The sequence below is a fragment of the Rhinoraja longicauda genome, chromosome 8, assembly GCF_053455715.1.
Source record: "Rhinoraja longicauda isolate Sanriku21f chromosome 8, sRhiLon1.1, whole genome shotgun sequence".
In the NCBI taxonomy this organism is placed as follows: domain Eukaryota; kingdom Metazoa; phylum Chordata; class Chondrichthyes; order Rajiformes; family Arhynchobatidae; genus Rhinoraja; species Rhinoraja longicauda.
Genome location: NC_135960.1, coordinates 56470836 through 56487972, shown reverse-complemented (window position 1 = coordinate 56487972; position 17137 = coordinate 56470836). Strand labels below are relative to the sequence as shown.

Here is a 17137-nt window from a genome sequence, read left to right as displayed (position 1 = left end):
GAGTAACGACACTCAACCCGGGAGTAACGAGTACTAACGGCACTCACACCGGGAGTAACGACACTCACACCGGGAGTAACGAGTAATAACGACACTCACACCGGGAGTAACGACTCACTGCGGGAGTATTGACACCTGTCCCGGACCCTGGGAGTAACGGCACTTACACCGGGAGTGACGCCGAGAGGAGGGGGGGGGGGGTCACGCTCGCGACCAACGGTCGGCGGTGCGGTTCGTTGCGGGCGCGCACGCGCACTGGGCGCAGCAGGAAGCGTTGCCGGGCCGGCCGGTCAGCCTCAAACAGCGCGGGCGGCCGAGAGAGCCGGGGACGCGGAACATTCACCGCCGCCTCCATTACACCCCCGAGAGATGTTTGAGGGCCGGCGGCCTGCAGCGCCCGTCGGGGCCGCCTGGTGCAGCGGCGATACCCGGTCCCGGAGCAAGGAGGAGGAGGTGTCCCGGGACTGTAGCCCGGACCGGGGCGGCCCCCACCAGCACATCTGCAGGGGGATATTTCAGATTGAGAAGAGAAGCTGCGACGTGCTGCTGACCGCCAGCAGGCTGGAATGGACGGCGATTGAGCCGGAGAGCCCTGCAGGTGCGTGTGGACTGGCACCCGTGTGTATCGGTGATCAACATGTGGTCGGTCTAACGAAGGGTCTCGACCCGAAACGCCTCCCATTCCATCTCTCCAGAGATGTTGCCTGTCCCGCTGAGTTACTCCAGCATTTTGTGTCGACCTTCGGTGTAAACCAGCAGTTCCCCCTAACACATGTGGTCTAACTCCTCAACACTTTACAGGCACCAACCAGCTCGCACTTACTTTCGCTGATGTTTTTCGCCAGGCAAAGTAACCAGATGTTGAAAGCCCATAAAAAGGTCTGACTGTCTATTCTATTCAAGCCAATGTACCTTTCTTTTTGATGGTACAAAATAAGACACCGAAAGTCTTTTTTTTTTTATGGCATAAGTAGGTTAGAGGGCACATCTTTAAGGCGAGAGCGGCAAAATTTAAAGAATAAACGAAGATCTACAGATACTGATTTCACAAGAAAAGATACAAGACGCTTGAGTAACTCAGCGGGTCAGGCAGCATCTCTGGAGAACATGGAGATGTTTAGGGCAAGCTTTCCCCCCCCCCACAGTTGGGTGACTGTAACATACTGTCAGGAGTGGTGGTGAAGGCATAGACCATAGTGGCACAGAGACTTTTGGATGTGATTATGAGGGAATGGAGGGAGATGGATCATGTGCAGACAGATGAGATTATTGTATTGTGGCATCATGTTTGCCACAGACATTGTGGGCTGAAGGGCCCGTTCCTGTGCCATACTGTTTATGTTCTTTTGACAAACAGTAGGTCTCCTGTGATTTAAAACACTGCACAACATAAGACCAATTAATCAGTCCGAAACAAACGTGTAATTTTGAAGAATGAATGTACCAATAAAGCTTGTGTCTAAGTGTGTAGGAAAGAACTGCAGATGCTGGTTTAAATCGAAGGTAGGCACAAAATGCTGGAGTAACTCAGCGGGACAGGCAGCATCTTTGGAGAGAAGGAATGGGTGACATTTCGGGTCGAGACCCTTCTTCAGACTGATGGGTCGAGACCCTTCTTCAGACTGAAGGGTGAAGAAGGGTCTCACCCCGAAACGTCACCCATTCCTTCTCCAGAGTTGCTGCCTGTCCAGCTGAGTTACTTCAGCATTTTGTGTCAACCTTAAGTTTGTGTCTAACTTACTTTTTGGCAAATCAGAAATTTGCATACGTTTTATAGTCATTGTGGCATAGAGGAGAGGTTATTTGAACCATATAGTCCATATTTGCTCTCTGTGGAGCTACCCAATAAGCCTCATTGCCCAATTTAATCCCTCTAGCCCTACAGGAATTATTTCCAAGTTTTTAGCTGATTTATTTTTGAAATAAATACTGAAAGAATTGGAAATGTGAGATAACCATTGCCATATGAAGAAGGGTCCCGACCCAAAATGATACCTATCCATGTTTTCCAGAGAGGCTGCCTGACTGCTGAGTTACTCCAGCACTATCTGTCTTTTTTTTTTAACCCAGCAGCTGCAGTTTCTTGTTTCTCCATTTGATCATTTGTGCCTACTCAGCCATCAGATAAGAATATGATGGAAAATTCCCAGTTTACTTAAGTAGTAACACCACGTTTACTATGTTCTAATCTGTGAAAATTGTCCTAGCATATACAGTATAGGGTTTTAGAAATTGACAATTAATGTGTTCATAATCTCCACATCTTTCAAAAGCCTAGGATTCACGTTACCAATCCTAGGGATTCATCTTTCAATCACTTTAATTACTCCAGTGCTTTTTATTTTAGTAATGGTGGTTTTATTAAGCTCCTCATTGATATTAATTCTGTAATTCACAATTATTTCTGTCATTTTTCATGATGACGCATAAAATACCCGTTTAATTCCACTACCATTTCATAATTTCCCAAGTAATTTCTTCTATCCCACATTATCTTAAGATTAAGTGACCCACATAAACTTAAGGTAATCTTTTCATTTGTGCATACCTATAGAAGCTTTTACAGACTGTTTCTATGTTTCCCCTCGGAGTACTCTGACAGTGCTCTCCATAATGTTTGGGACAAAGACCCATCATTTATTTATTTGCCTCTGTATTCCACAATTTGAGATTTGTAATTGATAAAATCGCATGTGGTTAAAGTGCACATTGTCAAATTTTATTAAAGGCCATTTTTACATTTTGGTTTCATAGAGCAGCAGCAGGAATTAGTCCAGATTCATGGCACAACTGCACTGCCATAATGCATCTCGACCTGGCTCAACTAACTTCTCTGGCAGCTCCCTCTATATAGGGCCCTTGCACGACAGGCAAGGTCACGACCCCTAACCCATACTGTTGCCACGCAACACCTTCTGGAGGACAAGTGGTGTACTGGAGGCAAGCACTTACTATGGCTGCCAGTACAGTGGGACCGTCTGCCAGAGACTGAAGCCAAAATTGCCAGTAAACTTGCAACATGTCAGTCCCAACCAAAAATCTTTATGAATGGCACCGCATAATTACAGTGCATAATCACATCAGGCTGCTTAACTTCATCCTAATAAACTTAGTACAGCTACAAACCTCACGCTACATACCACAATATGCATACACTGCCTGTTGAACCATGTCAATTTCACCACCCCAGTATAATCCACAACACTTCCTCATTCTTGTAGAAGATAGGTTTCTGCAATTAGAGGTTGCAAGAACTAATGAAAATGGGAGAGACTTTCCTGCAGGGCCTGACCCCCCATGGAGGGTACAATGTTGGTCATTGTCAGAGAGATTATACAGGGCTGGATGAACATTTGAATTGCCAAGGCATAAAAGACTATAAATTAAATACTGTAGATGAGATTAATATTGCTGGGTTGTTGATGATCGGCAGGACATGATGGGCCAAAGGGCCTGTTTGGTGCTATATTCCTCTATGATTCTATGAAATGCTACTTGACTGCTGAGTGTTCTCACTATTCTTTATTTTTTGTTTCAAATTCTGCTTTTCTTCTTTTTCCTTTTGGAAATAAAGGCCAAAACACCGTTTGACATACAGCATTTTAATTTCCTATGTTTTATGCACCAGTACTTGTAAGCCTTTACAGTGATACAGTGATGTTAACATTTTTCTAAATAAATCTGTTTTTGTTTTAATTCTTCGTATCAAAGTAAATAATTCTCATAGCTGAAAATAGACAATATTCCTCAATATTTCTCTCCTTGTGGAGCAGATCTTTTTTAATTCCATTTTTCTATTTTGTTTCCACCTTTCTGGAAATAACGTATGGAATATGGTCCTCTCTGCTCTGGTTCTGAGCTCTGGTATTTTCTCTATAACCCCCAGCAACTTCTTTCCGACATTCTCCCTACTCTTACTCATTGATTGGGTGGATACTGCAGATGCTGGTTTATACCAGAGAAAGACATGTATGCCAGAATAATTCAGTAGGTCAGGTAGCTTCCCTGAAGGACGTGGATAAGCGACGTTTCGGGTTGGAACCCTTCTTCAGACTGATCTAAAGAAGGGTCCCAGCTCAAAACATCACCTGTCCATGTTCTCCCGAGTTGCTGCCTGACCTGATGAGTTACTCCAGCACTTTGTGTCTTTCCTTATGGCTTAATGAAAAAAAGCTTACTTATATTTTACAGTTCCTTTTTCTTGCTTTGATAAACAGGAGACCAATTGCAGTGGCTCTGGTTAGAATTCAAAAGATATTCCTGCAAAGTCTTTAAGGTTATGGATACCAGTGGTGGAGGGATTTAAATCAGCTCACTTAAATGCTGGAATTGGAAGACAATGGAGACAGGGAGTGTAGCCAGGCTGAATGAAGTTAAGGAGAAAAGGATGGACAAGGGTTTGGCCTGACAAAATAATATAGTGGAATCACAGGTGGGGAGCAGTGAGAGAGAATGTTGCTGAACTCTTGTCGGAGAACTTCCTCAAAGTAGACATACCTTGAGGAGATTTTGCAGTGGAACGGACAAAATGTGTAGGAAGGAAGTGCAGATGCTGGTTTAAATCAAAGATGGACAAAATGCTGGAGTAACTCAGCGGGATGTATGTGTTGCCTGTGTGACGAGTGTATGCCAGAGGCTTGCTTGTCCCCAGAAAGCTTGAGCGACATCGTGCATCACGCCCTTTGACCTCATGACCTACAGTGCAAGGGCCCTATACTCTCCACCCTCTAAGTGAAAATGTTACACTGGGGTTCCTATTCAATCTTGCCCCTCTCATCTTAAACCTGGTTTTCAATTCCCCTACCCCGGGTAAGAGATTAACCCGATCTATTCCCCTCATGATTTTGTACACATCTGTAAGATTTAAGAATAAAGTACTAGCCTGCCCAACCTTTCTCTTTAGCTCAGGCTGTCGAGTCCTCGTAAATCTTCTCTGCACCTTTTCCAGCTTAATGGCATTCATCCTGCAACAGTGTGATCAAAACTGAACTCAGTATTCGAAATGCAGCCTCATCGTCTTCTTATACAACTGTAGTCCTTGTACCATCAGCTAAATTAATCTCATTTTTTGTCTGTCTTATCTAAACTTATCACATTGCTGTGCATTTCTGTTTATTCTCCCTTTGACCTGCTATACCCCAACTTAACCTTGCAGCTAAAATCCTACTTCCCTGCACCATTCTGGTAATTCTTTGCACAACCTCAAGGAGTGAGAGGTATCAAGAACAATTGTGAGGCCCAGCATGTGACTGCTATAGACAAGCCTGAAGCAGTTACAACCATATTTACCTGTAAGTCCCAATGAATAATGAAGTTCCAATGAATGAATATCCATCTGTTTTTTCTTTTATCTCCTACCATCACGGAAACCAGTGCTCAAAGAGCATGACAATGTGAGACGAGTAGCCACTGTGTGGTCAGTGTGGAACCGAAGTACTATCTTCACACTGAAGCCACCTTTTGTATTGTCTGGCACTAATTATTTTGCATTGAATAGACTCGAAACGGACCTGACAGTTTAAAATTAGGCATCACGTTACCATCAGAAGTAGTACAAATGTTCGCTGCCACAGTCTGTAACCCAACGGCCTGGCATATTTGCTCTGTTTCTTTTTGGGCAGTTCTTTGGATTTGAGGATGACTGGTTCTAATATAGCAGATAAGGCCATACGTGACCTATAACCTTTGCCAGGTTGTGGATATTTGGGAGTTGGTGTGTTTCTTTGGCCATTTATGCTGCAGTTTTATGCTGAGGTGCCTGCTGTAAGTAGATCATGGGACAGAGGGATGAAAACAAGGCTACCAGATTGTTGTAAAACCTCTACTAGTTCACATCAGTCCTTCATGGTAGAAAACATGCCATGCATTCTTGGTTTGGGCTTTATGTGAATCCAAACCGAATGGTAGTTGTCTACCTCAGTAACCTAATAACGTGGTACATCTCTCAGTCGACCATTATAATCAAGCATGATGACCTTCAGTCTGAAGAAGGGTCTCGACATGAAACGTCACCCATTCCTTCTCTCCTGAGATGCTGCCTTCCCCGCTGAGTTATTCCAGCATTTTGTGTCTACTTATGATGACCAAAAATCTAACTGCTGGAGGAATTCAGCGGGTCAGACAGCATCTATGGAAGGAATGGACAGATGAAGCTTTGGGTCAGGTTCCTTCTTCCACCGGATGATCAAGTTGGTACAATGAGAAATACAGAAGGGCATGCCACAAGCAGCATCACCCATATCTAAAAATGAGGTTCCAGCCAGGTGAAACTTCAATGTAAGACTACATATGATCTAACCACATGAAATAGACAGAGCTAAGTGATTCTCAGAATCAACATATCAGATCAAATATTTGCTGTGTATGAATTTGAATTCTTGTGATTTCCTATATACATGATGGAAATCACGGAACAGATTTTCTATGACTAATGATGATTATTCTTTTAGTATTCTCATTCTGTATAGAACTGTCTGGCTTACCAGGAAAAGCAGAAATAAGTAACTGCAGATGCTGGTTTATAAAAGAAGACACAATGTACAGGAGTAACTCAGTAGGTCAGGCAGCATCAATGGAGAACATTTCGGGTGGAATAATATATAAGAAAATAACTGCAGATGCTGGTACAAATCGATTTATTCACAAAATGCTGGAGTAACTCAGCAGGTCAGGCAGCATCTCGGGAGAGAAGGAATGGGTGACGTTTCGGGTCTGAAGAAGGGTCTCGACCCGAAACGTCACCCATTCCAGTCTGAAGAAGGGTCTCGACCCGAAACGTCACCCATTCCTTCTCTCCCGAGATACTGCCTGACCTGCTGAGTTACTCCAGCATTTCGTGAATAAAACATTTCGGGTGGAGCCTTCTTCAGACATTGTAGTGGGGGGGGTGGGGAGCAGGGGTGAAAGCTGGAAGAGAGGAGGGGCAGGACAAAGCCTAGGAGATGGGTGTGGGGGTTTCTGAGGGAAGAAAGCAGAAGGGAAGGTTTATGTAGTTTCCTAAAATTGGAGAATTCAATGTTCATATCATTGGTTGTAAGCTACCCAAGCAGAATATGAGGTGTTGTACCTCCATTTTGCATGTGGCCTCACACTGGCAATGGAGAAGGCACGAGACAGAAAGGCCAGTGTGGGAAAAGCAGCACATAATATGTTGCAGCAGCCAACATCCTTGCAGGGAAAACATGATGCACTTGAGTCGCTCTTAAAATGATAACGTTTTGGTATGTTTAGGGATAAGAAACGGTTTGTTTAAAGGGCAGCAGCTGTTTTGGACTCTTTCAGCTTACAGTTTTGAGAATTGATTTCTTCACCCTGTATCTTGGTATTTTTTAGTGTTTTGCTGATTTTTGTAGAAAATGTTTATATGGCTTTTACAGACAAGATTTGAGAATGGAGCTTTTGCTCCCTTTTATTCAAGAGATATCAAGAGATTTAAGGTTAAGGTGAGAGGGGAAAAGTTTAAAGGAGATGTTTGGGGCAAGCTTTTTTACACAGAGGGTGGGGAGTGCTTGGAACGCCCTGGCAGGGTAGTGGTGGATGCAGATATGTTAGTAGCATTTAAGAGACTTTTGGATAGGCATATGTACACACAGGGAGGGATATGGATAATGTGCAGGCAGATAAGTTAGTTTCAGCATCATGTTTGGCACAGATATTGGGGCCTGTTCCTGCGATATACTTTTCTATGTTCTATGCATACAAATACAAGGTTAAGTTTGCAAATCTGGACTAGATGGCTCCACAGTCTCTTTAATGGATCCAAAAGCATATAGTCAAAATCTGAGGAAAGCATGGGAGGCAATGAACCAGGTTCTCCTACCACTCAAAGTTAATCTGGACCACAGAAATGGCTCCACTGATTATAGTTAGCATCTGTAAAGCTTAGAATTTGTAATGTTTTTGACTAATTTATAGCACTTCAAAATAAGTCCCAGCAACCATAAGAGACAAAAGCAGCATTGGTTAATCTGCAACACACATTGGTTCCAATGATGTCACTGATTATCTTTCTCATCACTTGCCAAGTCACAGGGAAGCAGATAAAGATGTTGCCAGATTACTTTCTAAAGCTGCCACAGCAGACAGAGAAATCTCTGCAGCAACAGGTTTGAGAGCATAGACCTGAGGTGGCTCAAAAGAGATGGGAAAGCAAGGCTGAATCCTATACACGAGGACTTGTATAGAATGGGAGTGTTTCATAACAGGATACCTTGGCTTCATGTGACGTAGGAGCAATGAGGATGCCCATGTTGGCAGACAACTGTTCACCTAGTTTGTTGCATAATGAATTGGAGCCAAATATAATGGTACAAGCAATCCTGCCTCTCTAGGGTATAGCGAGTCCTGGATTTCTAATCACAATGCTCTTCCAGGTTGAAAAATGTAACAGGAGGACAATTTCTGTTCTTCTGACATCGAGTAACATATTTGTATGCAAAGAGGCATACTTTCCTCTGAATGAAAACTGCTGATCCAAGGGGCAAGCCAATGGTTTTCCCCACTGCCAATCTTTGCAGGTAGAATATCTCATTAATTGCATTAAATTGCATTATCCCATCATAAATATATTTTGATATATGGAGGTGATCTACTTTCGTAAAAATCTGGCTGCATAGACTGCCATTGCATGCAAGTTGACTGGCAAGCTGCTCTGGGTGATTTAGAAGATTCTCGTATAAGAGTCAATCTTTTAAAGTCCATGAGGTTTTCACTTATGTCGCTTGTAGTGCACAGCAAGGATACTGATTTATTCTTAGCAGTATACATCTTGTGCTGCAACATCTCTCCGTTCATGGCCCTGATCATTTGTTCAGACCCCTCTAGCTTCTTCCATATAATGTACAGTATATATATATAATGTTTGCCTCAGCAGAAAAAAATGAGTGATGTGAATAAACAAGTTTTCTTCCCCATGCTGCCGCCAAATGATCACCTAATTTCCTTGCCATTTTCAAATAGATCAGCCCCTGCCTCAGAAATGGCCTGGATCCACTTCAATTTGCCTATTTACACAGCAGGTCAGCAGCAGATGCTATCTCACTAGCTCTCCACTCTACTCCAGACCATCTTAATAATAAGAACACACGCAGGCTACTGTTCATTGACTACAACTTGGTGTTTAACACAATCATCCTCTCCAAACTGATGACCAAGCTCCAAGCCCTGGGCCTCTCCACCTCCTTTCCAACTGGATTCTTGACTTCCTCTTTGGTAGAACTCAATCAGTGCAGATCTGTAACAACATCTCCTCACTGACCATAAACACAACTACATCTTAAGGCTGTGTGCTGAGCCCACTGTTCTATTGTCATTACACCCAAGACTGTGTGACTAAGCACAGCCCCAATGCCAACTATAATGTGGCTGATGACACCACTGCGGTTGGCCGAATCACGGGAGGGAATGGAGAGATATAAAACACCTAGTTGAGTGGTGATCCAATGACAACCTTTCGCTCAATATCAACAAAACCAAGGAATTAATTGTTAACTTAAGAAAGGAGATTTTGGGAGACCACACAACAGTTTTCATTGGTGGGTCGGCAGTGAAGAGAGTTAGCAGCTTCAAATGACTACATCTTGGATGGCCTGGTCCGGGGCCAGTATAGTGATGTAATCATCACAATGCATGCCAGATGTACTGTGGAAAGTATCCTGACTGGTTACATCACGTCCTGCTACATTTCTAATGCGCAGGAAAACAAGAGAATGCAGAGAGCGGTGGACTTTGCCTGGTCCATTATGGGCACAGCCCTTCTCAGCATTGCAAACATCTAAATGAGGCATTGCCTCAAGAAGGTGACATCTATCATCAAGGATCACTACCATCTGGGCAATACCCTCTTCTTGCAGCAACTGTCAGGAAGGAGATAATGAAGGCAGAAAATGTACACCGCCAGTTTGGAATCGGCTACTTTTCTACAACTATATGGTTTTTGAACTGACTTGCACAACTCGAATCCTACCTTGGCAACACAACACCAAGGACCACCTCTTGCACTACCATGGACATATAATTTATTTTCTCATTATGTTTTGCACTAATGTCTTTTTTAATGTATTTTTCTTTTTACTTTCTTGCAGAATTTATGTATAATTTATGCATAATTTGCCTGTTGTCTGAATCGTACCTGTGATACTGCTGCAAACAAGATTTTTCATTGTAGCTGTACCTCATCGTATTTGTGAATATGACAATGGACTTGACTTGACTGGACTTAAAATTCAACTCAACATGACTTGACATTGTTGTAATTACAATTGCCTCATGCCTCCTCAGTCATGGGATGCTCTACGCCTGCTTCATCTGCAAGGTAACATAGGGATATGATATGATTGACAATTGGCTAATAGTGATAGAGATGGTAGAAATAGTGATAGAGAGATGGAATTTAAGTACCAAGCCATGCATCTTTGGCTTGCTGATAATTATTGCGGTGAATAATAAGTATTATTTCTGTGTGTGAATAATTCTGAAAATGTGTTAGGGGAAAGTACAAGCTTCAAAAATAATCATACAAAAAAAACCTTGATAATCACAATTGGAAAGGACTGAATTAGGGAGGTTGCAAATCTAAGGGCAAAGATGCAGCCAGATTGTATTACTATCAAATCAGTGGAACTGAAACATTTCAGCTTACCTTCAAAAGGTTCATTATCATTGTCAGCAGGAACAGACATTTTCTCTTCCACCTCATTAACCACTTTCCCCTTCAACCAAAGGCATATGGTGGTACAAACCAAGGTATTAAAGAAGAATTGTTATTATAACATAAATTACAGCTAATATTTCTTTTGTTTTACAAGATCTTTTGAAAAGATTATGCTGCTTGGAACTAAACTCAACATTTCAGATTCTGTCACCTAGTAGCATTTTATAAGTTATCTACATGAGTGTCATTTATAATTTTCAGTTACTTAAGCTCATCCAAGGAACTTGGAAACCAGTTACATGTGAGCAAATACATAATGCTCCACGTTGGTTCTGTTCATTTTGGAACAAGAATTTGCACAATGATTAACCGCAATAACGTTAGGCTATTGTTTTTTGTTCCCTATTTGTTCCATTTTCATTAAGTTATGTTTGGTTGATATACATTAATTAATGCCAAATTATCATCTATCCAGTTTGAAAGCAAGAAGCTTATTCACTAACTAAAGTGCATTGGACGTGAATTTATTGCTTTTTATTAAACTTGGACATGAGTTAATCTGATAATTCTTTGATTAACAAAAGTAGAGTATTGAGGATAGATGCAAAATGCTAGAGTAACTCAGCAGGCCAGGCAGCATTTTCGGAGAAAAGGAATAAGTGATGTTTTGGGTCGAAATGCTTCTTCAGATTGGATATTGTGGATTCAGGATGTCTGAGATAAAAATAGCTGTCAAAAGAAGCGTAATTGTCACTGGTGAAAAACCATTGGAAACTTGTAATCAGTTTTCCCCTCTCGGAATGTTGCTTGTCCAGTAGGGTGTTGATTGTTTTTACTTTATATTAAAGCTGTTCTTCTGAAGGCTTGCTAGTTTCTGCACTTTGACACCTCTTCTATAAAATAACAAATCTGCTTGTTCAGTGTATTATTTTTCAGACACAACTACTTTGAATAATATTTTCAGGTATATTCTACCTATTCTGTCACTGGGCTGGACTTTTATTTAAAACTTGTATCGTTTATTCCTGTAGATGGAGCTGTAATAACATATTGTAATATACTATGACCTACAGTTTTATTTTTAATATATATATACATTATTGATTACTTTGCAATTGCCCAGTTGGCCCTCTGAATTCCTTCAAATTATTCAAAAACATCCTGAAATTAGTTTCTGTCCACTCGTTTTGCCAATGTTTCCTCGCTAATTAAAATATCCTATGTCTGAGATAATGGAATAAACAAAAGAGTGCATAGTTAGCAATATGCTGTATTAAGTTTCTGCTTTATGTTGTTTTTTTAATATCTTCATTGAAGTTATTTTTTAAAATTTCAGCTGAAAGTCTGGCTTGAATATAATATTTTGTGCTCCAAGTTCAGACAGTCAGCTGAACTAGGGTACGTAATTCGAGCATGCATAACAAATTCTTCCAGGAAGCTGCTGTGCAGGTGTCTTCATTTTGATGTTACAGTTTTCAAAGTATAACTGCAGATGTTGAATTTTAAAGCAGAAAAAAAAATCTTGCTTTTATTTGATTCACGAGTCAGCACTACTACTACGAGTGCAAGGGAAAGCTACTCCACTGGGGCAAGTTCATTTAAAACAAGCACATCAAAAAAGTAGTTTCCATAACTGTGTGCCTATTCAGCTGCAGTGCAGGCTCAGCTGAAAACTTTGTGTAAAGCATATTAAACCATTTTAGCGGTCCTGCAATTTATTTGTCATATGGTGTTTCAAGCTAGATTAAATTACTATGAAGATTTGCAAAGTGCACATATCTGGATGGAAACAGTAATTGACCTAGATTTTCCACTAAAACCCATTGTTTCTTTTGGGATTTGCTAGCTTTTTCCTGTGTAATTGTGCAGAGGTTTGGGACACTCAAGTGGAGGCAAAAGTCCCTCTATAAAGATGAACATCATTGACAGGACAACTGCGTGCACTGTCACCTCCTTGTAGAGTTTGTGGATAGGAATGTAAACTTCCAGATTTCCCACCACTTAGACTGTGAAGCCTGACTGCTGAACCTGCACATGCCAGCAGGTCCGTGGTTTTAAATGGAAGAGAGAAGCACAAGTACATACTTAAATTTAATTGTTTTCATTACATTTTTGGCTTTTAAATATACCTAACAGTTTTAAATTGTTTCTTATTTTTTAAGGTAAATTTCAAGAAATATTTAGCTTGAAATAGTATTTTAATAGTTTCCGGCTGTTCTTGTTTCTGGCAAGTATATTATCAGGGTGAAGAGCAGCTGTGTTAACTTGTGCCTCCTGTTGCTCCAGTTAATGTGCCATCAACAGAGATGCAGCAGACAGCCTTGATTGCTGAAGGCTTACCTATCAAGAGACGCTGCTGGAGTGGGTTGGTGGAGCCGTGAGTTCAAATTGGAAGTAGTTTAAGTGGAGTTTTCTTTTTATTAGAATCCCTCACTTGTACGAGCAACACATTTTCCATCCATTTTACTGGAGAGCACCAGGATGAAGATGAGTACATGGTATAAAACCAAAAAGTCATAGAGTGATACAGTGTGGAAACAGGCCCTTTGGCCCAACTTTCCCACAGCGGCCAGCAATGTCCCAGCTCCACTGTCCAACTTGCCTATGCTTGGTCCATATCCCTCCAAATCTGTCCTATCTTAAACGGTGGGATAGTCCCAGCCTTAACTACCTCCTCTGGCAGCTTGTTCCATACGCCCACCACCCTTTGTGTGAAAAAGTTAACCCTCCGATTCCTATAAAATCTTTTCCCCTTCACCTTGAACCTATGTCCTCTGGTCCTAGATTCCCCTACTCTGGGCAAGAGACTCTGTGCATCTATCCGATCTATTCCTCTCATGGTTTTGTACACCTCTATAAGATCCCCCCTCATCTTCCTGCGCTCCATGGAATAGAGACCAAGCCTACTCAACCACTCCGTGTAGCTCACACCCTCTAGTCCTGGCAACATCCTCGTAAATCTTTTCTGAACCCTTTCAAGCTTGACAATAGCTTTCCTATAACATGGTGCCCAGAACAATATTCTAAATGAGGTCTCACCAACGCCTTATACAACTGCTACATGACCTCCCAAAATGTCATCTTTCCATTTCTTCATAAATAAAATCTCCCTGTGCTGCTTTTTAAAGTCTTAAGTCATGCATATAAAATTTATACCTGTAGCCTTACGAGATAATCACCAATCCGCTGTTTGTTGAGTAGAACTTTGCGATTGTCAGTGCCATTGTGGTTTGTGCATAGGATCATCATAACTTTGCAAAACTTATTTGTTCCTCAACATTTGTACCATCTTAAGTAAAGTTAATAGACAAAGGCACTACCTTGATTAATACCCCATAGCTGTTATTGTCTCCAGCATTCAAGATTCAAGATTCAAGATATCTTTATTTGTCATCCAAAAAACAAGTTTTTTGGACAAAATTTAGTCACCCACAGTCCAATAATAAAAGCAATAAAACAAGCAAATTACACAACCCCACCCAACGCACAAAAAAAGAAACATTCATCACAGTGAGTCTCCTCCAGTCCCCTCCTCACTGTGATGGAAGGCCAGAATGTCTTTTCCCTTCCCCTGCCGTCTTCTCCCGCGGTCAGGCTGGTGTCGTTGCCACGTTCCAGGCCGTGCCGGACGGTGGAAGGTCCGCAGCGGGCCGACCCAAGCCCCGCGATCTGGTGCGGGCGAACACGCTGTCGCTGCCGCTGTTGCTGCACGTCGGGGCGGTCGTGGCTCCCGACACTGAAGCCCCCGCCGAGCAGAGAAAAATCCCGCGGCCTATTTCAGGCCGCGCCGGATGGTGAAATGTCCGCAGCGGGCCGACCCAAGCCCCGCGATCCGGGGCGGGCGAACACGCTGCCGCTGCCGGAGCTCCCGATGTCGGCATCCACGCGGCCCGAGCCTATGGCGAGTCGCAGCCGCTCCCGCAGCCTCCGAGGACGGCCGGCTCTGCTGATGGTGAGTCCGGTCTGCGGGCTCTGCGAACCGGAGCCCTGGAGGCCGCCAGCTCCAGGAGTTGGGCCGATGGTAGGCCGCAGCAGGAACGGAGACCCGACCCAGAAAACAAAGGTCGGGTCTCCGTTCGGAAGGGACACATTGTCTGTTTGTTTTGAGAATCTCCTGGTGAAAACCCAACTGATTGCCTAAGTCCTGAAAATTTAACCCCAGGCCCAGTATGAGATTAGTGCAAACATCAGCAAGGAAACATATAGCTGATTTGTATTTACTATTCTCCCATGTTTTCCTCTAAGTTGAGCAGGACAAGCCATCCCCAGGTTATGAGACACAAGAAGCTGCAGAACCTTGAGTCAAAAAACAAATTGCTGGAGGAACTCAGTGGGCAGGCAGCATCTGTGAAGTGAAATGGACAGGTGACATTTTGGGTCAGGATCCTACTTCAGACTGCCTGCTCTGCTGAGTTCTTCTCCAGGTTGCGATAGAATTCCTTGCCTGAGAACTGTACATAACTTGACCAATTTGTACGTCATTAATGCAGCTGCCCAGCAATATATTTTTAAACAAAGACACGCGTTTGCCAGGGGCAATGACTAGTTAAACCAGGGCTTTAAACTCAACAATTTGGATTTCTCTGCAAGTCTCAATCGTATTGCTGCAAACATAGAATTTCCACTCAAAAGAAGATGCCCTCAGCAGCCTGCAAATCCATCCTACTGTTCTCCCAAATATTCACTTATATATATATGGCGTGTCCATATGTCCAGGCATTTGTAACCTTGGGACGACCTGAACTTGCAAGAAATGCCGAGTGTATCAAGAGCACAAGATGGATTCCATGTTGGGGAATTCAGTGTCCAACGTCAAGAATAGCTTGACAATGTCAACACAGTGGGGGGGGGGGTTGAGGGTGCTACACCAATACAGGAGAGGCTTTGTGTCCAGGGCTCGCTCACTGACACCCTCTCCCCTTCCCTGTCCCCCCCCCCTCTACGAGGAATGGGCCCAACAGGTTCACTTGGGTCTAGTGTTTACTAATTGTGCACACCTTTCTGTCTACAAAAAAAGCACTAGATGTAGTTTAGTACCGATGGTGAGAGAACCAATAATAGGTTTGAACCTACTTGACTTCACCCTCCCCTCTCTTCGAATGTGTTGTGACACCATTGACAAAAGTAACCAAAGCACAATCCACGTCAAGACAAATATCTTCATGCCAAGGATGCCCTCCGGTTGAGGGAATGCTGTGTGCTCTGATTCACAGATACAGGGTGCTCTCCAGACCGACAGTTTCTTTATTCATTGCATGGACCAGGCGTTGTGGTTGGCAAAAGGGAGAAGTGGTGGTATCTGTCTCAGGGTAGACTCTTCATGGTGCTCTTGGGTCTTGTCCAACTCCTGCTCCTCACACTTGGAGCATCTAGCAGTGAAGTGAAGGCCTTTACTCCCAAAGGAATTCACCTCCATCATCATAACTGCGGTCTACATCTAACCCCAGCTAGATGTTCAGCTGACCCCAGTCAACAAACATCAAATGGCATACTCTTCCTCATCATAGCTGGGAACATCAACAAGGCTGGTTTGACGAAGTAATTTCCTGACGACTACCAGTCAATGTCCTGTAGCACCAGAGGATCAAATAATCTCGACCATTTCTACTCCACCATAAAAGGTGCCCATCTCTCCCTCACTTTAGAAAATCAGATCACCTGGCTGTGCTCCTTCATTCTGCATGCAGACAGTGATGATGAATGTACAGAGCTGGTCAGGGGAAGCAGAGGAATGATTCCGCCAGTATTTGGAGTTGGTAGGTTGGACAATATTCAAGTACTCGGCAAAGGACCTGAACGAATATGCCATGGATTTTGCCGACTTAATGAGGAATAGTGTGGAGGAGTGTGTTCTTCCCAGCAACCATCAGACTCTTGAACACTACACAACACTTACCTCAATTATGAACTAATAAGGACTTTGTCTTTGGTTGGACGATGGCCTTCAAGGTTTTTTTTGCACTAGTATTTAATTTTCTATTTTTATCTATGTGTATTATGTATTTAAGCCTATTAAGTGGATGCAGGTAAGAATTCCACCGGTCCATTATTGGTACATGTGACAAAAAGGCACTCTTGACTCGACTTTTTAATGTGGAAGGAAACCCTGGAAACAGCACCAAATGTACTAAATGAAGTGATAGCTGTCAAATCTGCAAAACCTGAATACATGTATGCTGAACAGCAAAAATGATTCCTTCAAAACTGGATCTAATCCTGGAACTGCCTGCTGAATTGGGGATGGGCAATAAATACTGGTTTTCCAGAAATTACGTTCACAATACTTCAACAAATGAAGCACTCTGTCAGTATGCAGCAAGACTAAGACAACATTCAGACACATTCAGACAAGGTAGCAAGTTGCAGTCATACAACAAAAGTGCCAGGCATTGCCCTGACCTGCTCAATTTAATATTCCACCTGCATTGCACTGAAGAATGGAGAACAGTGCTTCCACCATTCTCTTCTTCAACTGTACTTAAAGCA

At 42.7% G+C, this 17137-nt stretch overlaps 1 protein-coding gene across 1 annotated transcript in view; it reads left to right on the top strand.

Moving 5' to 3' along the window:
- Window positions 1-274: 274 nt before the first annotated feature.
- Window positions 275-17137, top strand: part of cerkl (CERK like autophagy regulator) — a 94985-nt gene continuing 78122 nt past the window's right edge. The window contains exon 1 of the mRNA XM_078404033.1: window positions 275-598. Coding sequence (XP_078260159.1) covers window positions 370-598 — 229 coding nt within the window. The 5' untranslated portion in view covers window positions 275-369. The remainder of the gene's footprint in view (window positions 599-17137) is intronic.